Below are 27,962 nucleotides of genomic sequence, written 5' to 3'. Positions count from 1 at the left end.
ACTTCCAGTACTTCCAGTTCAAGTACAGCAACAACAGCCTCCTCTTTCTGTGAGTGCATACCTCAGCAGTCTCCAAATCAGCTCTACAAGTCAGCAGTCTGTCTTCACGTTCCTGGGTCTTTCCAAAAAAGGACGTTGACGATGCCATGGAAAAGCTGAAGCATCAATATCACACACAGTGCTCCAGTAAAACCTTCTCAAAGGAGGAACTGGAACCCCTCGACCAGGATGACATGATGGAGCTGAAGGAGCTGGTGGAGTCTGAGGGTTTATTCATGCAAACAGATCAGTCTGGCGCCCTAACAGTGAGCGGGCTAAAAGGCGGGGTCACCCGAGTGATGCAGAAAATGAATCAGTGTCAATTAATGGGTCTTGCTAATGAGGTGAGAGTCAGGGAGGAGGAGGAATTGTACCATCGAGTTGTTTGGTGCATCCTGGCACATAACGGAAACTGGGAAAGACTTCCCAGAACAGCCAATCACCAACTGGAAAACAACGAATTAACAGAAGGAATAACAGACGCACAGGGACTCGTATGGGAGGTTAATCTACAGACAATGATGGCCACACAGCAACTGAGCAGACAGACAACGAAGCTAAAGCGACTTGAGAATCTGACAGGTGAGAAGATCTCAGTGTTGTGTAAAGAGCCTGACTGATACTAGAGTTTGATGCTTGAGAGCAATATAAAGTTAAAACAAACAATTGTTAAGATTTTGATTTAATGATTTATTAAAGAGATTTCAATGAAATGAAATCCAGATTTAATGAAAGGACAGTGTAGAAATAGAAATGAATAATGTATAGCAAACTACTGCACCTGTAAGAAAAACAAACATACAACAGCTGGTACACAGAAATTTGCAAATGCACAGGTACATAAATGCAGTGCTCTAGATTAACTTTTTGCCTCAGTTGCACTGGTGCGCCTAACTTTTTTTCTTAGGTCCACCAGCACAAAAGTTAAGCGCACCCAAATTTTTCAACCACATCATTTAACCCCACAGTTTTACATGTTCACTTTTTTTTTACTTGCTGTCCATACAGACAGTATTGATTTGTAAATAATCTTGTCAACACAAAGTTCTTTATTTGGTGCACATTTCTACAAGAAAGATAAGTTACTGAAAAAGTGCTTGTGCTTAAAGTGCTTTGGCATAATCTAAGGGTTTCACAATTTGGCATAATTTTAAAAAGTTAAAATTTCTTCACTATTAAACAGCAGAAATGAGGCTTTCTTGTCGGAAGTCATTTTATCCCTTCATTCAAGCTACTCACCTCTATTCACCTGCACTTTCAAACGCACACACGCAAAGGACTACAGGAATATCTGGACCACGGCCAATCACAGAGGTCCCGCCCCGATTATCTCTGATTGGTTTAGACCACAATATGGGCATAATGTGTGTCTGTTGTTGACCACACGGACACTTTCGGAATTGCGGACACTTTTTATTTTTTTGTACTGAACGGCTGGTCACACCGGTGCGACCTAGGATTTTTTTTAGCCACACCATGGAAAAACTAAGGTGCATATGCAACCAAACTGGTCACACTCTAGAGCCCTGAGAGTCCCAGAGTACTATAGGCAATAGGGTAACCAACCCTGCTAGGGGCCAGCTACTGTGGTGCGAGCAAAAAAGCTCAAGTTCCTGAGCTCCAGGCGCCCAAGAATTGTCCAGTACCCGGCAGATGTATGTGGGGGTATGAAACAGGGGTGTGTGAAACGCAACCCACAACCCTCCGTCAAGACACTACGTGTATGAGTGATAAAAAACAGTTTGAAGTAAAGAAGGTTGCAAAAGTCATTATGAAAGTAAGCATAAACAGTTAATTTTTAAACAAGAAATATAAAAATCCCACATCAGCAGATAACTGAGGATCATATTGCCCTGTTATTTCATGTTTAAATGTCTAACTTAGAAGCAGCGTTATGTTATTGTCAGACAGGCCCTATTACATGTTTCATTTTGGTTTTATTCACAGACCATCCCATGAAAATATAGATTTTTTTTGATTTGTTGTTTGTTGATTGGTATTTACTGCAAGATTTGTAGTAAATAGCAAAAAATAAATCTCAGCATAGGCTCTTTCTGTGTCTTCTTGTTTGTATGCTGTATATGCTTGTCTCTTTCAGACTTTACTTTCCCTCTGTACTGGGACAGCATGGCTGCCAGTGAAAGTATGAAGGTCATTCCCTTGGAGTCTTCTTCTCCAGAGTACCAGACAGTGAAGGAGGCCTTCAAACGAACTGTCACCAAAACTGTGATGAAGGTGGGTGGCTCTCCCTGCATCAGTTTCTACTTATATTCCCTGTCTTATTATACGCATGCTGCTTCATCACTACTTTATTCTTCTTAAATGTTATTAATGAAATATTATGCAACTGTGAAGTGGAACACATAGATATTTCTGTTTTAACTTGCTTTAATATTTATGTATATTATTCACAGTAATTCCCCATTATTTATTTATTATTGCTTCATGTTTATGACATATCCTATCATAAATTCTTCCTCACAGTTTGTTGAGATATACATATTTACAGATATATGTACTAGAGATGGCACGATACCACTTTTTTATGTCCGATACCGATACCGATATCATGAATTTGGATATCTGCCGATACCGATATGAATCCGATATAGTGTTTTTTAATCAATAAAACTGTTTTTTAATATCTTGCTGCATTTTGTATAAGTTCATACTCAAGTTTAAATAAACTACTAAAGCTATTCTGTTATACCTGTGTGTAAAAAGTACACTGCGCCCAAAATATTTCATAGTTCAGCAACACTGATCAATCTAATAAACTTAAACCTGCTCCATCCTTCCTATTCTGGTATTTTAAAGAGTACTTAGCAGAAATATTAAACAACCTAACTAATAGGGTTGCAAACTACCAGCAAAAAAAAATAAAAAATAGGGAACCACCCTCCACTTCGTGATGCTTAATCGATGTAATCAACTTTAATTTGATGCAGTGTGAAAAAAAAATGCACAGAAATAAATTATTTTTTCAAGAATAATTAAATAGATTCAACATCTTTCTTCAACAGAATTGCAGAATTCACAGATGGTACTTTCCCAAAGGAAAAGGTACTATAGCTTACTAGGGTATATTAGACTTAACAGTTACTATATACAGTAATGGACTTCTATACATTTTACATCAGATTAAAACTTTGGGTGTAAGATTCAGATAATTATTTATTAAAAGCTCGACATTTTAAATGAGAATAAGAAAGAAAAGTATGTCTCTGTGCCCCCTTTTCCCTGTTAATGCCCTATCGGCCCCCCTGGCTAAACTTTGCTAGATCCGCCCCTGCACAGTTACCAGCCGTCAGCTGCATAGAAAAAGATCCTGGTGTAGAAAGTAATATTAAATAAATTCTAACAACAGCTTATCAAGCTTAAACGTGCTGCTGTTGTTCAGCCGCTGGTTTCCTCTTTCTGGTGCAAAGTGGGCCAAAAGCAAAGAAGAGAGACGGACTCGCGACAGAAAAGCCGATCAGCTGATCATTAAGCAGTTTCATGAAGTAGCGGCAGGAGAGAGAGAGAGAGAGAGAGAGAGGCAGTCGCTCCATATATCGGTTGTTAAGCTTAAGGCGGGAATGCTTTACAAACATTCAGAGAGGAACTTACACACTTGCTTTACTTCTCTCTGGGATAACTTCCTCGGAGATGAAATGCTGGTTTGGTAGCGAGGCTACAAATACACACAGCCGCTGTATCACGTGACCACACTGCTCCGACGTGCTACGGTTATGAGACGAGTTACGCCATGTCGCAAGTTTTGTGAGGTGCTTTTTTGATATTTAATGGATCGGATTACATTTTTTATTTCTCGCCGATATCCAATCCAGTAATTTAGGTCAGTATCGGACCGATACCGATACGTAATATCGGATCGGTCCATCTCTAATATGTACATATAAACAGATACTGACACAAGTATACATGGACATACATGTGCACACCCGTACATGTATATACACACTGTCTGTGTAAATAGTGGGTGAGAACGACCGGTCAGAGTGGTCATGCTGGGACTTTGTTTCAGTTCCTCACTCAGCCTGTTCCAGTGCTTCACTTCCACATACAGAGATGCTAAAACTTAATTTATTAATAAATAAATTATATTTAAATAATTAATGTACATATAAAATGGAAGAGTAAAAAAATCACAATGTAAATCCAAGTTACAAGAAATCAGTCAATGTCACATTATATAAACAAACTAAATTCACCATTTGAAAGATATGATTTATTTAATTCAATTGTATTTATTTATTCATTCATTTGGGATTTTAGGAGGATTTTAGTTTCAGTCCACCATATCGCTGAAGTCCACTGAATTGATGACGACATAATTTGCAGTATTAAAGTAATTAATTGATTGCTGTTGATAACACAGAATCTTCTCATACCTGAGATGCACGCCTCATTTTATGTCCCAGAGAATATATAAGCATAAAACGACCCCTCAGATGTAATAAATATCCTTGACTACCTTGTTTGGCAGCTTGTTGATCCTTTGTCCTTCTTCTCTGTCGTCAGATTGAGCGTTTGCAGAACGTTCACCTGCGTCGCGCCTATGAAGCACAGAAGAAGCTCATTTCTGATAAGAATGCACAGGAGGGAGGAGCAGGGGAGAAACTTCTGTACCACGGGACGACCCAGGACAATTGTGACTCCATAATGAAAACTGGATTCAACAGGCGCTTTGCTGGGCAAAATGGTGATAATCTTTTTATAATCCACAACTACAGAGCATGCCAGCATTTATCTCTTAAGCTTTTGGAAAGTACCACATGCAATCTGTCAGTGCCAAAACCATGTTCTAACCAAAGTCAACACCGGAGTCTTCTTACAATTGCACAAATATTTGCAAAACACTAAATATCACTCCCTCCAGGTAATACACAACACCATGGTTCTTCATTCACAGATGGATTTATTCTTCCGTGACACTTCTCCTCCAAACCACCATAAAATCCACAGTCAAGCTGTCATTACATAACCGTAAAGAATGACCAGGCATAAATATTACAAATAAACATTTAAATCAAAGTTAACAAATATGCGATAAACAAAACACAGTTACTGTACCTCGCTGGCTGCATGTAACCATGAGGGAATTAAACAATACTTAACAAAAAAACACTCCCCAACTTCTTTCACCTCTTCTTAAAGCTTCGCTTCACTTTGAAACAGATTATTTAATCTTTTTTGTGACTTATTTAACTTACAGCTTAGCTTCTTTGCACATGCTTTCTTAACTTCCCTTTGCGTCTCTTAAAGGAGCCTATGCGCAACACAGAAAGTAACATAGTCCCTACCCCAAAAGAAACAACAATAAATAAAGGAAATAGAAAACATACATAAACACAATAAATTAAACACATTGAAATAATTTACATTTATGGCAGTTAAACTAAACAAGTAGAGTTACAATTAAATGTTGAAAGAAAAAACATTGTCTTTACATTAAAAGGTTTTAGTTATCAGGGCATAATAAAAGTAACCTTGTCATTAGCAGTCTTGAAATTAAGTAAATAAAAACCTCAGATGACAGGAAGATATATAAGGTATATTAAGTTTCATTATTCATTTAACAAAAATTAAGCCAAAAGGAGGAAGCAGTGTATGAAAGCCAAAGTGACCCCTTTATAAAGTATTTTTATAAAAACAGAAGTTTTGGCAATCGTTTTTATCGTTATTTTTTTTATCTTTTTTATCATTAACTTGGTTTCCCTGGGTCTTTTCCCTTGTGTTATGAATAAATCTTCTTTTTTGGGGGGGGTACCAGTACTGGTTTTATTTTGTTGTATTTCACGGACCGACACACAAAATATTGTCGGTTATAAACCAGTCCATGACACAAAAAAGGTTGGGGACCGCTGGTCTAGAGTATTCAGGTGTTAGGATGCCTGGGTCGTTGACCCAGGGTTTTTGAGTTTATTATATTATTTATACTTTCTAGTCTTTGGTTTCTTTGAGTTCTGTCTTATGGTTTATGTCTCTGTCTTCTTTAGTTGCTCTGTCTCCCCTATCACCTGTATCCCCTTGTCTAGTTCGCGTCTCTGTGTATCCTTAGTTCCTATATCCCCGTGTTCAGTCAGTGTTTGTGTCTGCCCTGGTCCCACGTCTCTGTTCCCTCTGTAGTGCCTGCATGTGAGTCTGTGTTATGTGTTTCCTGTTTTACTTTGAAGGTCTCTGTCTTATCTCAGTGTGTTCAGTTTACGCTTCTTTGGTCTCGTCAGTTCTGATTGGTCCCAGCTGTGTTTCCCTCCTGTTACTCATTCCCTGATTGCTCCTTCTGTGTATTTAAGCCCTGTGTTTCTCTGTGTCCGTGTCGCGATCTACCGTTTACCTTGCTGTGTGTTCTGTCATTCCTTCAGTTTAAGTTTATTTTGAGTTTTTTCAGTTATGATATATTTTGAGTATCACATTAAAGCCATTTTGAGTTCACGACTGTCTCCGGAGTCTGCACCTTGGGTCCTATTCCTGTCTGCACACAGCCACACCTAACAGAAGATCGCGACCAGAACATGGACCCAGCAGACTCCGTGTGGTATCGGCGACCCGCAGTTTCTGCCTTCCTCAAGGAGAGCGTGAGGCAGGAGGCTAGGCATGCCCAGGAGCTCCAGTCACCCTTCTATGGGTCACGTTTGGCTTTGGGAGGGCCCCGCAGCCTCCAAACTGCCATGGCTACGGCCGAGCCAGCGCCTATGCCTCGGGCGATCAGGTTGAGCACGTGCTCATTCTCTCCAGTCGCTACACCTCCGCCTTCACCCCTGGATTACCAGTCCGACAAGAGGGTTAAGCGGCGGAGGAAGAAAGATTATGTGACGCCGGATGTTAGACTCACTCCGCTGCAGTCCTTCGCTCTGTTTTTGGGTCTGCCACGTTCTGAGCTTCACAAACTCACTGCTTCCTCATCGCAGCCCGGTCTTTTGGAGGATTCGCAGCCCAGTTCGCCACCTCCCACTTCCCGGAGAAAGCGACGCTCACGCAGTCGCCACTCTGTCTCTGCTGAGCTACTCCCCGTGGTGAGTTATAATGACTGTTTTCATTCTGCTCCCTCTGAGCGGGAAAAAGACAATCATGTGAACACTATAAATTCTGAGACTGTGAACACTGTTAAGACTGTTAGACGTGGTGGTGGTAGGAAGCTAAAAAACATTTTAGAGGAGTCTGGGGTTGCTGAGCCTGCTCCTTCGCACCGTTGTGTTCCTAATCTCAGGGCAGCTCGGGCCCAGCATTCCCCTGCACCTGTTTCAGTGCTTCAGGTGAGGGAGGCTGAGGTCCAGCTGGTCCCTGCTCCGGTGTCCAGGCCGGCTGAGCCTCTGCCTGTCGCTGCACCCGTACCAGCTCCTCGGGTGGGGACAGGCAGCTGCCCAGCCATTGACGGTGCCTGTCCCGGCTCCCAGGGTGAGGATGACCGGGAACCAGTTAGCTCCGGCACCCGTACCTTCTCCTCGGGTGCGAGTGGCTGGTGTTTGGCAGGTACCTGCACCTGTTTCTGACCTCGCTGGAGGCTCAGGTGAGCCCGTCCAGCAGTTTTCTTCAGGTTCTGGAGGCTCAGGGGAACTAGCTCAGCTTACTGCTAATCCACCGCCTTACCCACCATTACTACCATCTTTACAACAGTCGCTACATATTAAACTTCTCTCCATAGCTCAGACATTAGCTCACCTATCGGCTCAGTCACCTGCTCAGTTACCGCCTCAGTTGTTTGCTCAGCCACCTGTCTCTGCTGGAGGGTCCGAGGAACCGCTTCAGCCGTCTCTTCTTGCTGGAGGGTCCGAGGGGCCCGTTCAGCCACCCGTCTCCGCTGGCGGGTCTGTTAGGATGCTTGGGTTTTTGAGTTTATTATATTATTTATACTTTCTAGTCTTTGGTTTCTTTGAGTTCTGTCTTATGGTTTATGTCTCTGTCTTCTTTAGTTGCTCTGTCTCCCCTATCACCTGTATCCCCTTGTCTAGTTCGCGTCTCTGTGTATCCTTAGTTCCTATATCCCCGTGTTCAGTCAGTGTTTGTGTCTGCCCTGGTCCCACGTCTCTGTTCCCTCTGTAGTGCCTGCATGTGAGTCTGTGTTATGTGTTTCCTGTTTTACTTTGAAGGTCTCTGTCTTATCTCAGTGTGTTCAGTTTACGCTTCTTTGGTCTCGTCAGTTCTGATTGGTCCCAGCTGTGTTTTCCTCCTGTTACTCATTCCCTGATTGCTCCTTCTGTGTATTTAAGCCCTGTGTTTCTCTGTGTCCGTGTCGCGATCTACCGTTTACCTTGCTGTGTGTTCTGTCATTCCTCCAGTTTAAGTTTATTTTGAGTTTTTTCAGTTATGATATATTTTGAGTATCACATTAAAGCCATTTTGAGTTCACGACTGTCTCCGGAGTCTGCACCTTGGGTCCTATTCCTGTCTGCACACAGCCACACCTAACATCAGGTGTGTGTCAACTGTTGCAACCACAAGACCTGGGCACATTGCAGTCATTGAGTAAACCATGAGCGCCTCTGTTCTAAAGAGTCTAATGTGACACTATCTGTCTGACAGCTAAAGCATATCCAATATAGATCATGCAGTAAGACAGTGATCCCAAGCACAGCAGAAAATCTACAACAGAATGGCTGCAAATGCTGCAATGGCCCAGTGTCCTTGCTTAAATGATGTGGTGGGACCTTAAGAGAGCTGTGCATAAATGAATTCCTGCAAACCTCGATGAAGTGAAGCAAGAGTAAAGAAGAGCGGGACGAAATTTCTCCATAACAATGTTAGAGCTAGATAAAGTGACACACGGAATGACTACTTAAAGTCATTGCTGCTTATGATGGTTTAATTATTAAGGTATTGAGTCATAGCTTGTACTTAGTTTTGTTATTCACTGCTTCTGCATTTTGGTTTAGTTTTTGTTAAATAAATAATAACATCCTGTATGAGACTTAGCTTGATCAGTTTTTTTACCTTATGAAGTGGCACATGAAAAAAAACCCCACTTTGTATCAATAGTTTTTTTTACTGCATTAGCCCAAAGGGCAAGCGTTGTTTGGCATGAGCAACCCACTTCATGAACACCATAATACAAAACGAGGCGACATAGGATTGTCAAATAGATACCATAGGTGTCTCTATTAAAAATCTTGTTGTCTGATGTTCCACGCTTCACAAAACTGACTCTAATGGTGAATAGATTTAAGTGTTTATTACAGTATTTGTTATTAATTACAAATGATGAGAGTGAATGTGTTTAAATAGACCTTTGACAAGTAACAGCCCATCAAGTATTACACTATTTGGTCCTGTATACTGTCAGGACAATGCAGGTAAGAATACACTGTGAGTATGAGAGCATTCATATATTAAGGCTGAATAAATTATTTTCACTTCTGGTGACACTGATGTTTCAAGGATGGCATGGAAGGCAGGGATTTGTTTTTTTTTTTGTGGGGGGGGGGGGGTTGTGTTTGTTTAAACATTAGTAAGCATTTATGGCTTTGGGACACATAAAAACTGGTGTTTTATGTGACTGTGAAGGTGTTTTCAGGTCCTAGTACAATAACAGCATTTGATTCCTTATCGGGTTGAACAGATATTTTATGTTCCTGCATGCACTAATAAAACATGTCAGTTACAGTCAACAGTGTAGTCTAAAACACCTGGTGAAAGATATGAAATTAACAGTACAATGAACTAGTAATTCTGTGTTCTACAGCTTGTACTTCCAGGGTATTTGTGACAGCTAAAGATCTACTGCCAGGAGGCTGAGCGGTATCATGTGATTGATGCTGCAAGTCACTACAGTTTAAAGAGGATCACCTATTGTTAACTTTCTTTTTTTTCTTCCTACCCTCAGCAACTTCATATGGTCGTGGGACCTACTTTGCTGTAAATGCCAACTACTCGGCTCAAAACCACCTACTCCAAGCCAGCTGCTGATGGTTCTCAGTTAATGTTCGTCGCCCGAGTCCTCGCAGGCGTCTGCACTCTGGGCCAAAGTGATATGATGGTGCCTCCACCTCGAGACCCCCAGCAGCCTCATGACCGCTATGACAGCGTGGTAGACAGAATGGATAACCCCAGCATGTATGTTGTGTTTCATGACAACCAAGCGTACCCTGATTACCTCATCACATTCAAGTGAGAGTAAAGGAAAAGTTTTTTCCACTGTTGACAAATGAAGGTGTCTGAAAAATCCAAAAAGAAAAATATAAAACTAATATATGCACATTTCACATTACAAACAATTATATTTAATGAAATTACGAGTTTATTTCTTAAGTATTGAATTCTGTCTGATTTTATGCTTAATTATTGACCTGCTACTGAAGTAGAAATATACGTACATAAACACTGGAAACATATTACGCAATCATGCCGTTTAAAATGTTTTATTTGGCAAAAATTTGCAACTTACATCTTCACTTTGCCAAGTGTAAAGCACTTTGAATCACACCTAATTAATCTGAGAACATGGCACATAACCCTAATAAAGATTTACTGTATGACTGTGTGGTCCATTCTTGAAAAAGGAAAAATTAGAGGACGTGGGTGATCAACATTTAAAAAGAAACTGTGATATTTAATTAAATTGTGATCAAATTAAGCAAACACATATGCAAACTTGTTCAGTTCATAATCAGGTAACTGCTGAACATAGCAAACCATCTGGTATAGTAGTTTAAAATGTTAACTGTGGTAAAATGAGCGTTAAACACATGAGTGATGAGATAATAGCTCCAAAGGATGATAATCTTTCTTGTCTGTGTCTTGAGATGTTTCTTTTGGAGTAATTCTCCCCCCTAGTGGCCAAAAAATTATCAGAAATTTATTTAAATGTACTAATTGTAGAGCTAAAAATTATTCACTTTGTCAAAGGGTCAAAAAGATAGCTTTCCCATATATCAAAAAGGCAAGTCAACCTTCTTTGTGTTTTCATTTACTACAAAACTGAATCTATGTTTAAAATATAAGCCATCTAGCTACTAGCTATTCATTTTACTACTATCTGCAGCATTTGAAAAAAATATCACCAATGCTAAAGCTATATAGCTGAAAAACTGGAGTTGGATAATGACGATATAGGCCTCTATGTGGTAAAAGAATAACTGAAGAATGAACGGATAAATGAATACCCGTTTATTTAGCTTCAAGTTCACGGATTCTCAGGGGCTGATGGTGACAGACGCCTAGCCGTGGACCTGCCGGAGAGCAGGACAGTCCAGAGTGGCGATCACCCTGCTTGTCCCGGTCCTCTGCGGAGTGAAATACTCAGTCCAGGTCAGAGAAGAGCCTCCTATGACCAACCTGACAAAAGACAAACACGTCAAAAATATTAAAGCAAAAAGCAGAAACCTTTGAAATAGGTGTTTGTTTTTTTCCTTTTGCTGCTATTTAGAGGTTATAAAATCGTTAATCTGGAAAGATCCAATGGAATGAGGTGAAACTGAAACCTGTTTTTGGTTTTATGTGGAAATATTTTACACAAACAGTTGTTCATGATCACTCACCTGTAATACCTGGACTTTGGCTCCATCATCCCAGGTCCTTCCATGCGAATGTAGACGTTCTCCAGGTTGAAGCTGAAGGGGTTTGTGAACTCCACAGTTGCTATCATCTCTTCATTCACTTTTCCTCTACCAGACACCTGAAGTGCACACAGGAAATGTAAAAAATCCACCCCTAAAATCCAACTTTGATAAACAGGACATCAAACATGTAATGAAAGCAAAGCAAACCATTTGCTCATAGGGGGCTGTCTCTAATGATCTTATTATTATTATTATTATTATTATTATTATTATTATTATTATTATTATCATCTTGTATAACTTACTATTAACTGAGCAGCCAATCAAATAGTCACTCTGTCAACTACACAACATTAATGGCACATAAATCCATCTTCAAACATCTCTGTGTTTAAATTCCTGAACTTAAATTTAAGGAAAACTGGCTGCTCATGACAGCACAAGTTTTACTTTGTGTAACTGCTTCTGCCACAGTGCAGTCTGGGTCCTTACTTAGCAGAGTGAGATGGAAATAGAAGAGGTGGATTTTCCCACCCCTTGTAGGCGGGGCTGCTGAAGCACCTTTGAATGGGAAGGACTTATTTAAAGAGGCACAGATCATTGCTGATGTTGAGACATACAATTTATGTGTGGTCACTTCTGGTCTTTCTGACAATTTACACCTAAAATATGAGCATTTCAACAATGTTATTCAAACCATATGTTGGAAAAATTTGTTTATTTGTTCATGCATAATAAACTAAGCTAACTTCAGTTGGACTCTAAAGTTTGGGTTCTGAGCTTCAGATATTTGTAGATTACCACTTGAAACTACATGTGAGAATGTGGAAGATCAAGACAAAATCTGTAACTGATGGCTTATGAGAGCACAAAAGTAACTGTAGTGTTTCACACTAAAGTGAAAGATGTTTAATTTCCTCAGCAGTGAATAATAAAGGATGTTGAGTTTGTTTAGTAGCTTCATGAAAATTTTAAACTGTTTCAAAATTTATTAAATCAATAACGCTTTTTTGCCCTGTGAATTTTTAGATACACTGCGTTAGCTCTTAAAATAAACTCTTTGAGACAGAAAAATGAAAGATACAGGTACAAAACCTGGGACTGATGTCCAGATTTTAAGATTCATTCCTCTGACACTCGTTGAGTCGGGGTTGGTGTGGTAAGGGTTATAAGGAAGGTTTTACACGGAGGCATTCCTGTATGTTCCAGGGTGTGCCCATATGCCCCGCCTCTACAGACCTATGGTAGCTGGGATAGGCTCCAGCTCCACTGCGTCCAGATAGGGATAAGCGCAAGAGGACGAATGGATGGATGAATGGGTTTATGTGAAATATATTTGTTGTTGTTTCAGTTGTTGTTTTACTAAAATATTTCTATCTGATCAGATGAAGCATAAAACCCCTTATTTGCTGTCAGCATAATTACTGGTAAAATGTCTTTCTCAAAACCATATTAAGACATAAATATAATTTAGAGTTATACTCTGACAGTTGAAACACCTTTAAAGTACCTGCAGAGCAGGTGAGACGAGAAAAGCCCCTGAGAATTAAATGTGCACTTTTCCTACTGCTGTGTGGGAGTGTAAACACCAAGATGCGATTCTTGAAAACTGAAACTGAAACAAAAACGGGCACTCACAGAGCGGCACAAACAAGTGTTAGACGGGTTGAAAGTTCTCGTGTTAGTGTAGAATTGCAGATAAAATGGATGAATATCAGTATCCACTGTTTTTTGAAGCCACTGACTTTACAGACAGAGAGAAGGAGAAAGTGAGGAGATACTTTCAGAAAAGTCGAGACTCCGGGGGTGGCGACTGCGGTAATCTTGAAAAACTCGGAGGAAGCGTTTATAAAATCTGTTTCAAGGAAAAAGAAGGGTAGGACAGTCGGTTATTTGTAAAAGAATTTTTAGATTTGTGTTTAAATTCAGGCTGTTTCAGTGACTCTGTTTATGGCTGTTTTACAGATCAAGACAGAGTTTTGCAGAGGAAGTTTCACACCATCACTCTTCCGAGTGGAGAAGTGCGGCTGACCGTGAGCCGGACAAGTTCACCACAGACCTCTGACCAGCCATCAACAAGCCAATCACTGGTACAGTTTACTGCACTTTCAAACATGACTTTTGGTCACAGTAAAAACTGAGCGCCAGAATAATGTGGCCAAATCAGTTTAAGAGGAGTGAGTTAACCTCCAGGGGAAGTTGGACAGCTGAGGACAATATTGACAAAAAACAGATGATTTAAAAATATTTCAAAGACACTGTAAGTACTGCGAAGAATACATTTTAAATACCAAAAATCTCTCTTTTGAAAGATATATGATCATTAAATTTGACGTCAGGGACAAATATAGAGAACGTGTTTGCTCCACTTTTGCTGGGCCCTCTTTTTTATAGCTTTCATTTCATTGTGCCTCAGTGTTTTCAGTGGCTGACAGTTCTCAGGTTTCTTTCACTTCTGAGTCTTGCTGTTAATACAGAGTGTAAATATACAGTGTAGTTCAGCATTTTTTTAAATAAGAAAGCCTTCCCTGAAAAATACATCATGTGGACGGCACAGCGTGCAGATACAGATGCAAATACTTCACATACTATTTTGCATTAATGCCTTTGTAGACAAGGAAGCAATGCCATGTACAGGGAGTGCAGAATTATTAGGCAAGTTGTATTTTTGAGGAATAATTTTATTATTGAACAACAACCATGTTCTCAGTGAACCCAAAAAACTCACTAATATCAAAGCTGAATGTTTGTGGAAGTAGTTTTTAGTTTGTTTTTAGTTTTAGCTATTTTAGGGGGATATCTGTGTGTGCAGGTGACTATTACTGTGCATAATTTTTAGGCAACTTAACAAAAAACAAATATATACCCATTTCAATTATTTATTTTTACCAGTGAAACCAATATAACATCTCCACATTCACAAATATACATTTCTGACATTCAAAAACAAAACAAAAACAAATCGGCGACCAATATAGCCACCTTTCTTTGCAAGGACACTCAAAAGCCTGCCATCCATGGATTCTGTCAGTGTTTTGATCTATTCACCATCAACATTGCGTGCAGCAGCAACCACAGCCTCCCAGACACTGTTCAGAGAGGTGTACTGTTTTCCCTCCTTGTAAATCTCACATTTGATGATGGACCACAGGTTCTCAATGGGGTTCAGATCAGGTGAACAAGGAGGCCATGTCATTAGTTTTTCTTCTTTTATACCCTTTCTTGCCAGCCACGCTGTGGAGTACTTGGACGCGTGTGATGGAGCATTGTCCTGCATGAAAATCATGTTTTTCTTGAAGGATGCAGACTTCTTCCTGTACCACTGCTTGAAGAAGGTGTCTTCCAGAAACTGGCAGTAGGACTGGGAGTTGAGCTTGACTCCATCCTCAACCCGAAAAGGCCCCACAAGCTCATCTTTGATGATACCAGCCCAAACCAGTACTCCACCTCCACCTTGCTGGCGTCTGAGTCGGACTGGAGCTCTCTGCCCTTTACCAATCCAGCCACGGGCCCATCCATCTGGCTCATCAAGACTCACTCTCATTTCATCAGTCCATAAAACCTTAGAAAAACCAGTCTTGAGATATTTCTTGGCCCAGTCTTGACGTTTCAGCTTGTGTGTCTTGTTCTAGTGGTGGTCGTCTTTCAGCCTTTCTTACCTTGGCCATGTCTCTGAGTATTGCACACCTTGTGCTTTTGGGCACTCCAGTGATGTTGCAGCTCTGAAATATGGCCAAACTGGTGGCAAGTGGCATCTTGGCAGCTGCACGCTTGACTTTTCTCAGTTCATGGGCAGTTATTTTGCAGCCTTGGTTTTTCCACACGCTTCTTGCGACCCTGTTGACTATTTTGAATGAAACGCTTGATTGTTCGATGATCACACTTCAGAAGCTTTGCAATTTTGAGACTGCTGCATCCCTCTGCAAGATATCTCACTATTTTTGACTTTTCTGAGCCTGTCAAGTCCTTCTTTTGACCCATTTTGCCAAAGGAAAGGACGTTGCCTAATAATTATGCACACCTGATATAGGGTGTTGATGTCATTAGACCACACCCCTTCTCATTACAGAGATGCACATCACCTAATATGCTTAATTGGTAGTAGGCTTTCGAGCCTATACAGCTTGGAGTAAGACAACATGCATGAAGAGGATGATGTGGACAAAATACTCATTTGCCTAATAATTCTGCACTCCCTGTATGTTACTCCACCTCCATACCATCAAAGATACTGTGTCATGGTCCTGGGTCCTTTTGACAAAGTGTTTTGAGTTCTCTTGTATTTTTGTCACTTGGTGTTATTATTTGTGTTTTACGTCCACTGTGTTTATTCTATAATTGGTTGTTCTGCTTTGCTTTTTGATTATTAGATTCCCCTCGTGTCTTTACCCCCTGTGTCTCCCTCTGTGTTTGTTTCTTTGTGTGAGTCCAGGCCGTCTGCCTGTGCTCTCCCTTGTGTTCCCTCGTTCCCACCTGCCTCTCCTCCACTCCCATATCATGTTTCCTGTTTTACTGTGAAGGTCCCGTGTTTTTTCTGTTCAGTCTAGCTTCCCCTGTCTCGTTATGGTTATTCGTATCAGCTGTACTCCTCGTGTGTTCTCACTTCCTTGTCATCCCTCTGTGGATTTAGGTAAGTGTCCCCCCTCATAACTGTGTGACTCTCCCTGTGTCTCCCCATGAGTTTATATTCTTAAGTTGTCGCAGTTTAGTTTATTTCTATTTGTATCACCTCTACACCTGCAATAAAGCAGTGTATTTGAGTTCACATTTTTCATCTCTGTGAGTTTCCGTTTGGGTCCTTTTCCTTCCCTCACACAGCCGTTTTGTGACATACTGTTTTTAAAAACATAGGTCATAAAAAGCCAGATGGTAACACTCTCACTGGACACTTTATTAGGTACACCTTGAGAGTAACAGGGAAGACTTCAGTGCCGCTTTAAATCTTTGCAGTTAATTTTTTATTATAATGTTGTGATGTTATTTGAGTTACTGTTTCCTTCCTATCAACTCGAAGCAGTCTGGCCATTCTCCTCTGACCTCTGACATCAAGAAGACGTTTTCATGCAGAGAATTGGATATTTTCTCTTTTTCAGTCCATTCTCTGTAATCCCTAGAGATGGTTGTGTGGGAAAATAAATAAATTAAAGCAGCTCAAATTTTATTTTTCATTCTGATGCTCAGTTTGAACTTCAGAAGATCCTCTTGACCATGTCTAAATGGTTAGTGGCATGTGATTGGTTGATTATCCATATGTATTAATAAGCTTAAACAGGTGTACCTAATATAGTGGCCAGAGATTGTTTGTCTGTGTGGTTCGGTCATACAAAATTTTAAATTCCTTGTGGAATCCATGGAAACTGCGTCTCGTTTGCACACAGATTAAAAAAAACCCTCAACATCATGTTTTAGATTATTCACCAATCATTGCATTCTGCTTTCATTTACATTGTACACAAATACCCAGACTGGTTTAGAAACAGGCCTGTAGCATATTTCTTTTATAACACAGTGTCATAGTCAGACATAACAATCAAAAAGAAAAACATATAAACAAAAATATTAATTTAATGTGGTTTTACCTACATAACAGAAAGGACTGTATGAATTGGGGCAACTGCCATAAAATCAATGTTTTTTTTTGTTTGGGGTTTTTTTGTAGAACTAGTTTATGATGATTGAATGATTGATGTGTCCAAACAACAAACACTGAATTTTTATTTAGCAGTGGGCTCAGTGTTTCATGTTTACTCCATGATGGATCTCGTGTATGCTGTAGACTGGACATAGCTAACATAGTACATAATGGATGAATTATTAACAGATTTAAAGAGAAAAGAAATAAAATACATGACATGGCGAAGATTACGTTGATTAGAGGTTTTGAATAAGGGTTATGTATTACTTAATGTCCAACCCTATGTGGTACACTCCCACTGTTTACAATAAGTAGCCTATCGTATATCATAAATTGACAGATTTTTTTTTCTTTCCCTCTTTCAGAGCTCTAGAAACTCAAACATAAATGGTCTTGAGAAGACTTTCAGGATAGATGTTTTCCTGCTGTTTTTCCTGAGAGACAACTGTAAAGCATACACAATTTTTGAAAAACAACTGTCGTCAATCGGCTGCACAGTGGAGCTAAATTTCGATGAAGAGGAGGTTTTGGTTAGAGGGGAGGTTGACAAGGGGCCAGGAGGAGGATTTTGGTGGCGCTGCAGAGAAATGGGAGTGCCAAGTGGATCGGGTCTTTATTCGGCTTACCGAGACCTACCTCTGCTATCATGTGCTTGAGCCAAAACTGGTGAAAATGATACTGCAGGACTCGGCCTTTAAGACAGATGATATCAAAGTTTACACAGAGAGTGGCTATGCTGTGGTTGTGGGAGAGGTTGATGCCGTGAAGGAGAAGATTGCAATTCTGGAAAAAAGCCTACCCACCAAAAAGGAAGTGCCGATTGTGGAGAGGAACTTCAAGCTCATAGAAGAAGAGTTCAATCGAGAAATGCGTGCTAATTGTCCAAAGGTTACAATCATCAGAGGTAGTGCCATGATCACTTTGGAGGGCCCTGACAAAGAGGTGCAGTCAGGAGCTACAAAACTGGTTGAACTGATTAAGAACGTAAAGGAGAAGAGCATTAAGTTCCCTACAGCTCTGCTAACCTTCATGAAGACCAGTGATGCCATCCCAAAATACCAAACTCGCTTCCAGCAAAGGCTCAGAAACCCTGTTTTCTTTGAGGTGGGTGCAGATCTGGTTCTGTCCAGTTTGTCCTCTGATGCTTTAAATATGGCCGAGGCAGCAGTAATGAGAGACTTTAAAGTGACCACTGTACAGCTGCAGGGTGCAATAGATCTCAACAGGTTGAAAGAAATTCTGATGAAAGCCAAGAACGAGGCAAACAGTAGAGAGTTCAGAGTGGACATCAGCTACATGCCAGGCGCCAGTGGAACCTCAACAACCAAAGTCCGACTGGTGGGCTTCAGTGAAAATGTGGCCAAGCTCAATGAAGTTCTTCATGACTTCCAGTTGAATCAAGTTTCAACTCAAGAAACCATCAATCTGCTTCATCCTGAAATGGTCGACTGTTTTAATAAAATCCTAGACTTGATTGGCATGAAGCAGACCAAGGTGACCTTACAAGCCTCACATTTTCCAAATCCTTGTGTGTTTGTGTCTGGTCCTCGATGTCATGTTCAGGAGGCCAAGGAGGCCCTAACATCAACTCTGGACAGTGTTATAGTAGACACTTTGACTCTAGATGGACCAGGGGCTCAGCAGTACTTCCAGGAAGAGGGTAAAGTGACTAAAGAGCTGATAGAGAGCTCCTGTTACGTCATTATCCGAGATAAGCAAACTGCAGCCACCCCAAATGTGCAAAGACCACAAAACACCAGCAGACTCAGCGATACACCTAGATCTCTCAGCTACAGCAGCAGCATGTACAGCACAGTTGGAAACTCTGCAATCAACAGAACAAACCTGAAGATCAAACTCAGCAGTTTAGAAAATGAACAGGTTTGATTATTTCCATTCAATTCTATTTCCCATAATCCCCAAATAGAATATCAATATTCATGTTATTCAATATTATTTCTGCAGGTGGATGTTCTGGTGGTCCCCATGCTCAACAAGCAGCTGACTTCTACAAATATTGGCAAAAGTTTGTTGGCCAAAGCTGGGAATATATTAAAGTTAATGTTTGATTCAGTCTTAGCCAGTTGTGCCCTCGCCCCTGGTGATGTTCAGCTGGTTGATGCACCTCCATCTCTGGGCTGCTCCAAGATTTTCTTCATTGAGTGCTTGCCTTGGGACGGAGTAAGAGGAAAGAGTGTTCAGGTAAAATTAAGGACTTTCATTAACACTTCTGGTGATGGAGAAGTGCTAATTCATATTTAATTTACCTTCAGAAAACCATTGAAATGCACTTTATAGCTGTACATAGATGAAAGTATTAATTTGAATAATCAGATGATATCTAAGCATGTATGCTCAAAACTAGAGGAACAGACAAAAGAAAAGATAATAAAATATTTAACTGAAAAGTAAAAGCATTAACACACAAACTAGTCAATTAACTGTACCTATAACTGCAAGGGAGGATTTATCCTCCAAAGCCTCACAGTTTTCCATGTGTGCTCTGTTAGTTGCAGTGTGCAATCCAAGAGTTTGAAAACATAGTTTAAAAATATGTAACTTTTGATTTGCAGGCTCTTGGTAACGGTCTGAAGAAGTGTCTGGAGCTTTGTGCACAGCTGAATTTGGGTTCAGTGGCCATTCCAATCATTGGGCCAGGAATTGTTTTACAATACCTGCTGAGAGAAGCCATTCAAGTGTTGACCGACATCATTCACCAGTTTGGATTATCTGCATCCTCTGGCTCTCTTACAAACATCCACATTGTGATTAAACCTGGTTACCCTGATTCTGAGGCGGTCAGTGTCAATTAATATGTCCTGATCTGATATGTAACATGCATATCATACTATATCACTCAATTTATAAAGCACTTTTAAAAACAAGAACAGGGCTGTCCTGACCAGACATCAATTCTTTATCGTGTTATTCTGTGTTTTTATCTACAGTGCTACCACGATGTCTACAGACAACTCAGCTTAAATATGAACCAGGGAGGCCAAGGTAAACTAGCACTACTCAGACTGTCTTCATTATGTGAGATTAATGCATAGTGAGCAGATAAAAAGCATTCAGCCAGTGTTATATTTTACCATCTTCATTATCACCCTCAGCCATCAGACTAAATATCAGACAAAATCAATGTGTGGTGTTCTTCATCTCAGCAATCTTCAGGTCCCTCACCAGCGACCTAGATGACATCATCATGACAGTGGGAAGTGGAGTTAAACTACATGTGGTGTTTGGTGACATCACTAATGAGACTACAGATGCTGTGGTGAACATAACAGACTCCCAAAGTTTTAACTTTGGTAAGTAACCTTGGTGAGCAGGAGGATCATGTTGTAACTGTAAAGTTCATTTTAGCCACAATGGTAGCATAGCTCACTATGGCAAAGTCAAACAGCTGTTCATGAATATCTGCTCAAAAATGGGGATGCCCATATGAATATAATCTTTGAGGATCAAAGTTTTCATCTAGCATTATCAGCAGGTCACTTACATTAGCTAAAAACCTCAGCATATAATTACGAAGAGCTTAACAGATAGTCATGGTTTTGAACATCATAAGTATTAGAAAGCCACTAATTTCTAATGTATATGGAGCTGTAAAACTAGATAATTTCTTATATTTTGGATCTCATACCTATCATGGTTATAGTTTCACATAATGAAATCTAGTGCAAATTAGGCACATTCAGCAGGACCAGGCTTAGTGGATGACAAAATGTAAAGCTCTCAGTCGTAGGTGATGGAAAGCAATCAAACTGTAACACAGACAAGTGACTCAGTGACAGTCTGGCAGGGAACAGAGATGAACAGGTGAACTGGTACGCTGCCTGTGGTGTCAACTCAGCATGAGAAATGTTTGATCTTCAGCCAAGCAGGTTTGGCAGGGATTAGCCTTTGACTTACCTTTGAGTACCATTTCCTATAAATGCATGTGGATTGATTTGGGAATATAGGGTTGATGAGTAACTATTCAGGAAACGTATCCAACTGTGACACAAATTGGAACTTAAGATGAAACTGTGGCATTATTATTATTGTTGCTATTTCCAAAGCTGTACTTACTAATTAAATACATTTATTAAATATATTTTACCAATAGGCATTAGACATTCATTTTACTAAGATTATCTTACTCTTTTTGAAACCCCAGTTTTTCTTTTAATGTTACCATAAGATTGGCATTTGTGATTTTTATTACATGCTAACAAATCAAAATGTATTTGTTACTCAACTGTGCAACTGACCCTAAACATTAGAGTAGCAAAATTTGGCATGTTACTAACAAAATCAGTGCGCTCCAGGGTAGCTGTGGCTACAATGTAGCTTGCCATCACCGGTGTGTGAATGGGTGGATGACTGAATGTAGTGTAAAGCGCTTTGAGGTCCATAGGGACTAAGTAAAGCGCTATACAAATACAGGCCATTTACCATTTTTTACCATTTACCAAAATAGATGGCAATAGTTATGTAAAGGTTGGTAACCTCCATCATCAGAATCATCAGTCCTGGTGCTGATTAGCTGTTTTAGCATGCTAAAACTAGCACAAGATTAGCATGTAGCACAAACTTGCCTTCACTGACATCCTTTAAAATATATTTTTTCTTTCTTCTATATGTGGCTTATGCAAAGACATCTCAACTTTAGCTGAACCACAGGTGGCAGCAACAGTGAATCGAGGAGAAATTTTCATGACCCAGTCTGGAAACTTCCCCAGTAAAGCTATTTTACACGTGCATGGAGAACAGGATGAAGTCCTCATTGAACAACTTGTGTGTGATATCATTTGTTACTGTGAATCACATGAATACAGTTCAGTGGCAATTCCTGCCATGTGTGCTGGTAAGTATTTTGTTCAGCATTTCTACTTATTCTGTTTGTTGTGCTGCACACACACACACCTAAGAGGAAGGGGTGTTTTTGCAGGAGCTGGAGGTTTGGATCCTGCGATTGTGGCAGGAGCCATTTTTCGAGGAATCGAGTCATCTGCATCATTCATGAACAGCCTCACCAACATCCGTCTCGTCCTGATTAAGATCGATGTCTTCTTGACTTTTAAAGAGGAAGCGATGCAGATGTATTCCCCAGCTGTCATCAACAGAGGTGACAGAAATATTCACAAACTGACATTTTGTGTAGTTATTTAGTGTAATGAATTTTAAAATAAAAACTGATTCAAATTTATTTTACTGAAAATTTTTACTGATTTGTTCTAGTACTTCCAGTACTTCCAGTACTTCCAGTTCAAGTACAGCAACAACAGCCTCCTCTTTCTGTGAGTGCATACCTCAGCAGTCTCCATATCAGCTCTACAAGTCAGCAGTCTGTCTTCACGTTCCTGGGTCTTTCCAAAAAAGACGTTGATGATGCCATGGAAAAGCTGAAGCATCAATATCACACACAGTGCTCCAGTAAAACCTTCTCAAAGGAGGAACTGGAACCCCTCGACCAGGATGACATGATGGAGCTGAAGGAGCTGGTGGAGTCTGAGGGTTTATTCATGCAAACAGATCAGTCTGGCTCTCTAACAGTGAGCGGGCTAAAAGACGGGGTCACCCGAGTGATGCAGAAAATGAATCAGTGTCAATTAATGGCTCTTGCTAATGAGGTGAGAGTCAGGGAGGAGGAGGATTTGTACCTCCGAGTTGTTTGGTGCATCCTGGCACATAACGGTAACTGGGAAAGACTTCCCAGAACAGCCAATCACCAACTGGAAAACAACGAATTAACAGAAGGAATAACAGATGCACAGGGACTCACATGGGAGGTTAATCTACAGAGAATGGTGGCCACACAATCACTGAGCAGACAGACAACGAAGCTGAAACGACTTGAGAATCTCGCAGGTGAGAAGATAGTTCTCAATGATTTACAAAATGAGCCCGACTGATACTGGAGTTTGATGCTTGAGAGTAATATAAACTCAAAAGAAACAAATGTTAAAGTGTATAAGATGTAATGAAAGGATGGAGTACAAATAGAAATGCATAATATATCGCAACCTGCCGCACCTGTAAGAAAAACAATCATACAACACCTCGAACACAAAACTTTAAAAATGCACAGCTACATAAATATCTGTGTGTGCATGTGTGTGTGACAGACAGAGAGAGAGAGAGTGAGAGAGAAGAGTATGTGTATGCGTCTTTGTCACGAAATATACATGAAAATGAGTGTGGGAAGCTGCAATAACACCTCTCAGGAGCCAGAGCATGATAGAGATGGATCCAGGAGAACCATTTGAAGCCCCCAAGAGTACCAAAGACCTGAGGCCACACATCTCAGTGATATCTGTGCCTCCATGCCAGCAGGAGAAGAAAGGAGGCCCTTAAATGGGCAGCTCACAGCCAAGGGGTGGGAGTCCCAGAGGGCCAGAGGCAACAGGCAACCGACCCTCCTAGACTTTGGCCACCCTAGTGTGAGCCAAGCTCAAATTCCCGGGCTCAAGGTGCCAAAGAATTGCCCAGTAGCTGGCAGACGTGTGTGGGTTTGTGAAACAGGGGTCTAGGAAGATGGCTCTACCCACTGTGACCTACGCTACCCACAACCCTCCATCAAGACACTACATCTATGGTTGATGCATTGTATGAGGGAATGAGAATTTACTATAAGAATTTGTAGTAAATGGCAAATAATAAAGCTTAGCATAAGCTCTTTCTGTGTCTTCTCGTTTGTACGCTGTATAAACTATATATGCTTGTCTCTTTCAGACTTTACTTTCCCTCTGTACTGGGACAGCATGGCTGCCAGTGAAAATATGACGGTCATTCCCCTGGAGTCTTCTTCTGCAGAGTACCGAACAGTGAAGGAGGCCTTCAAACGAACCGTCGCCAAAACTGTAATGAAGGTGGGTGGCTCTCCCTGCGTAAAGGAACGTTTCAGTTTCTAATTGTATTACCTGTTTTATTATATGCATGCTGCTTCATCACTACTTTATTCTTTTGTAGTCAGTACAACCAATGATATTAAATGTTATTAATGAAGTGTAAAGTGTAAAAAATATTTCTGTTTTTATTTGCTTTAATATTTATTTATATTTAGGTATATTATTTACAGTAATTCCCATTATTTATTTATTTATTCATTTATTTATTTATTTATTATTGCTTCCTTTTTATGACATATCCTATCATAAATTCTACCTCGAAGTTTGTTCCGTGTATTTGGTTTTGTAACCCCAGTAACATGCCCAGAGATATATACATACATATACACACATACTGATGCAAATATACATGTGCACACACATACACATATATAAACACAGTGTTTGTGTAAAAAGCGAGTGCAAACCGTATCTTTGTAGTGGTCATGCTGGGACATTGTTTCAGTTCCTCACTCAGTCTGTTCCAGTGCTTCACTCCCAAAATAGATGCAAAAACTTCATTTATCAGTAAATAAAGGATATTTAACTAATAAATTTATAGATAAAATGGAAGAGTAAAAAAATCACAATGTAATTCCAAGTTACAAGAAATCAGTCAATGTCACATTATATAAACAAACTAAATTCACCATTTGAAAGATATGATTTATTTAATTAAATTGTATTTATTTATTTTTTAATTGTATTCATTCATTCTGGATTTTAGTTTTAGTTTCATATATCTGAAGTCCACTGAATTGATGATGACATAATTTTCTCATTCACAATACAAAGAAAGTTTCAATACAGTTGTAAAACCTGCCTGCAAATCATCATGTTTTCAGTTTTGCAGATTTGCAGATTTAAGGTAATTAATTGATCGATGTTTACAACACAGAATCTTCTCATACCTGAGATGCACACCTCAATTTATGGCCCTCAGAATATAAGCATAAAACGACCCCTCAGATGTAATTAATATCCTGGATTACCTTGTTTGGCACCTTGTTGATCCTTTGGCCTTGTTCTCTGTTGTCAGATTGAGCGTTTGCAGAACGTTCACCTGCGTCGCGCCTATGAAGCACAGAAGAAGCACATTTCTGATAAGAATGCACAGGAGGGAGGAGCAGGGGAGAAACTTCTGTACCACGGGACGACCCAGGACAATTGTGACTCCATAATGAAAACTGGATTCAACAGGCGCTTTGCTGGGCAAAATGGTGATAATCTTTTTATAATCCACAAGTGCAAACTGTCAGTGCCAATAACTTGCATAACATGTTCTAACCAAAGTCAACACCAGAGTCTTCTTAGAGTTGCAGGTTTTCTGTTGCAGGGCAAAATAAAAGTAACCTTGTCATTAGCAGTCTAGTCTAAAAATTAACTAAATAAAACCTCAGATGATAGGAAAACGTGGTATATTAAGTTTCATTATTCATTTAACAAAAATTAAGCTAAAAGGAGGAAGCAGTGTATGAAAGCCAAAGTGTCCCCTTAATGCTTACATGTGTGTGAGCATCTTTATAAAAACAGAAGTTTTGGCACTACTACTGGTCGAGAGCATTCAGGTGTGTGTCAACACAATACCACAATCTTCCTAGGAGTGGACGTCCCAGCAAACTTGCCCCAAGATCAAGATCTTGCAATGCTCAGAGAAATTGCAAAACACCCAAGAGCTACATCTCAGACTCTGCAGGTGTCGTTAGCATGTTAAATGTTAAAGTTTATGACAGTACAACTAAAAACAGACTGTCTGTTGACTGTGTGTTGTTTGTAAGGGTTGCTTCTTTTTTTTTCTTTTTTTTTTTGCAACCACAAGTCAACATGAGCACCTCTGTTCTAGAGAGTCTAATGTGAGGCTGACAGCTAAAAAAAAATCAAATACTGGATTACGTAATAGCACAATGATTTCAAGCATAGCAGCAAATCTACAACACAATAGCTGCAAATGCTGCAATGGCCCAGTGTCCTGATGTGGTGGGACCTTAAGAGAGCTGTGCATAAATGAATGCCTGCAAACCTTAATGAACTGAAGCAATGCGCTAAAGAAGAGTGGGCTGAAATGTCACCAGAACAATGTGTGAGACTGATAAAGCCACACAGGACATGATTACTTAAAGTTATTGCTGCTAAAGATGATTTAATTATTAAGGTATTGAGTTTCGGGTTTTTGGGGGGATTTTTTTACCCCATCAGTCCATCGAGCGGGCCTTGGTTGGCATAAGTGACCAACTTTGCAAACAAAATAACACAAAACAAGGCAACATAGGATTTTCAAATCGATACCATAGGTGTCTCTAATAAAGATCTTGTTTGAGTTCAAATCTCATTAGCCTTGACCTCAAGGTCAGCACCCCTGCTTCAATCTTTTTTAGGGTGACATTCAGTTTTTTCACAGTTTGCATTCAGTGAATTTTCATAATGGTAATAAGTATTTTCCTGTTATATGAGTGTAAGTATAACTGTATGGATTTTCAGGCCAGGGAACAACTTGATACGAGAATGGTTAAAAGATGATCCCCGCTTCAGAGAATTGACTCTAATGGTGCATCGATTTAAGTTTTTATTATAGTATTTGTTACTAATTACAAATGAGGAGAGTTAATGTGTTTAAATAGACCTTTGACAAGTAACAGGCAATCCAGTATAACCACTGCTTGTTCCTGTATACTGTCAGGACAATGCAGGTAAAAATACACTGTGATTATGAGAGCATTCATATATTAAGGCTGAATAAATTATTTTCTCTTCTGGTGACTTTGGTGTTTCAAGGGTGACATGAAAGGCAAGGCTTTGTTGTTGTTTTTTTAAATCTTGTTAAGCATTTGTGGCTTTCGTGACACATAAAACCTTGGGTTTAAGTGATTGTGGAGGTGTTTTCAGGTCTACTACAATAACAGCGCTTGATTCCTTATTGGGCTGAAAGGAAAGATTTTCATGTTCCTGCATGCACTAATAAAACATGTCAATTACAATCAACAGTGTAGTTAAAACACCTGGTGGAAGATAGTAAAGTAGCAGTACATGTAACAAAGGAGGGTTTAGTGAACTAGTAATTCTGTGTTCTACAGCTTGTACTTCCAGGGTATTTGTGACACCTAAAGAATCTACTGCTAGAAGGCTGAGGGGTATCATGTGATTTATATTTCAAGACACTACAGTGTAAATGTGATCAGCTATTGTTAATTTTCTTTTTCTTTTCTTCCTACCCTCAGCAACTGCATACGGTCGTGGGACCTACTTTGCTGTAAATGCCAACTACTCGGCTCAACCCACCTACTCCAAGCCAGCTGCTGATGGTTCTCAGTTAATGTTCGTCGCCCGAGTCCTCGCAGGCGTCTGCACTCATGGCCGACATGATATGAAGGTGCCTCCACCTAGAAACCCCCAGCAGCCTCACGACCGCTATGACAGTGTGGTAGACAGAATAGATAACCCCAGCATGTATGTTGTGTTTCATGACAACCAAGCGTACCCTGACTACCTCATCACATTCAAGTGAGAATAAAGGAAAAGTTTTTTCCACTGTTTACAAACGAAGGTGTCTGAAAAATCCAAAAAGAAAAATAATAAAACTAATATGCACATTTCACACTACAGTTATATACAGTGAAATTTCGAGTTTGAATTATAGAATTATGTCTGATTTTAAGCTTAATTATTGACCTGTCACTGAATTAGAAAAGTTACATATGTGTACATAAACACTGGAAACATGTTACACAATCATGCAGTTTTTAATCTTTGATTTGGTTGACATTTGCATCTTACATCTTCACTTTGTAAAGTGTAAAGCACTTTGAATCACATCTAATTAGTCCAAGAACATGTCACAATACTCTAATAAAGATTTACTGTATGATTGCCTGGTCCATTCGTAAACTGTGACATTTCATTTGAATTGTGGTGACATTA

The 27,962-nt window shown here is 39.9% G+C and overlaps 3 protein-coding genes across 7 annotated transcripts in view; 2 read left to right on the top strand and 1 right to left on the bottom strand.

Moving 5' to 3' along the window:
- Window positions 1-27,917, top strand: part of LOC120741902 (protein mono-ADP-ribosyltransferase PARP14-like) — a 38,488-nt gene extending 10,571 nt beyond the window's left edge. The window contains exons 1-12 of one of the 3 annotated variants that reach the window (XM_040045009.1): window positions 13,506-13,627; window positions 17,538-19,053; window positions 19,138-19,374; window positions 19,746-19,970; window positions 20,121-20,175; window positions 20,337-20,483; window positions 21,815-22,024; window positions 22,109-22,285; window positions 22,399-23,028; window positions 23,893-24,029; window positions 25,087-25,267; window positions 27,263-27,917. In XM_040045009.1, the coding sequence (XP_039900943.1) occupies window positions 17,686-19,053; window positions 19,138-19,374; window positions 19,746-19,970; window positions 20,121-20,175; window positions 20,337-20,483; window positions 21,815-22,024; window positions 22,109-22,285; window positions 22,399-23,028; window positions 23,893-24,029; window positions 25,087-25,267; window positions 27,263-27,549 (3,654 nt within the window). In that variant the 5' untranslated portion in view covers window positions 13,506-13,627; window positions 17,538-17,685 and the 3' untranslated portion in view covers window positions 27,550-27,917. Of the gene's footprint in view, window positions 1-13,505; window positions 13,628-15,872; window positions 16,168-17,537; window positions 19,054-19,137; window positions 19,375-19,745; window positions 19,971-20,120; window positions 20,176-20,336; window positions 20,484-21,814; window positions 22,025-22,108; window positions 22,286-22,398; window positions 23,029-23,892; window positions 24,030-25,086; window positions 25,268-27,262 lie in introns of those variants that run through there. The other 2 variants (XM_040045010.1, XM_040045008.1) reach the window with 2 other exon arrangements.
- LOC120741943 (protein mono-ADP-ribosyltransferase PARP14-like) lies at window positions 48-27,917 on the top strand. 3 transcript variants are annotated; one of them, XR_005697721.1, is made up of 5 exons: window positions 48-621; window positions 2,138-2,274; window positions 4,564-4,744; window positions 9,863-10,189; window positions 27,589-27,917. XR_005697721.1 is itself a non-coding variant. In XM_040045085.1 (4 exons), exons 1-4 carry the CDS (start codon window positions 147-149, stop codon window positions 9,943-9,945), a joined length of 876 nt encoding a protein of 291 aa, XP_039901019.1. In that variant the 5' UTR covers window positions 48-146; the 3' UTR covers window positions 9,946-10,544. The 3 variants fall into 3 exon arrangements, 1 of the variants encoding a protein (XP_039901019.1); XR_005697720.1 differs by lacking the exons at window positions 9,863-10,189; window positions 27,589-27,917 and adding an exon at window positions 8,458-9,856 and having other exon boundaries at window positions 4,564-5,924; XM_040045085.1 differs by lacking the exon at window positions 27,589-27,917 and having other exon boundaries at window positions 9,863-10,544.
- The window catches only part of f13a1b (coagulation factor XIII, A1 polypeptide b), a 29,832-nt gene continuing 13,046 nt past the window's right edge, over window positions 11,177-27,962 (bottom strand). Inside the window, exons 14-15 of the mRNA XM_040045023.1 lie at window positions 11,517-11,653; window positions 11,177-11,313 (exon numbers count right to left, since the gene is read on the bottom strand). Of these exons, the coding sequence (XP_039900957.1) occupies window positions 11,196-11,313; window positions 11,517-11,653 (255 nt within the window). The 3' untranslated portion in view covers window positions 11,177-11,195. The remainder of the gene's footprint in view (window positions 11,314-11,516; window positions 11,654-27,962) is intronic.

The sequence above is a fragment of the Simochromis diagramma genome, unplaced genomic scaffold (genome assembly GCF_900408965.1).
Source record: "Simochromis diagramma unplaced genomic scaffold, fSimDia1.1 OVJJ01000590.1, whole genome shotgun sequence".
In the NCBI taxonomy this organism is placed as follows: Eukaryota; Metazoa; Chordata; class Actinopteri; order Cichliformes; family Cichlidae; genus Simochromis; species Simochromis diagramma.
Note: the sequence above shows the minus strand (reverse complement) of the source record. Positions and strands in the feature narration are given on the sequence as shown.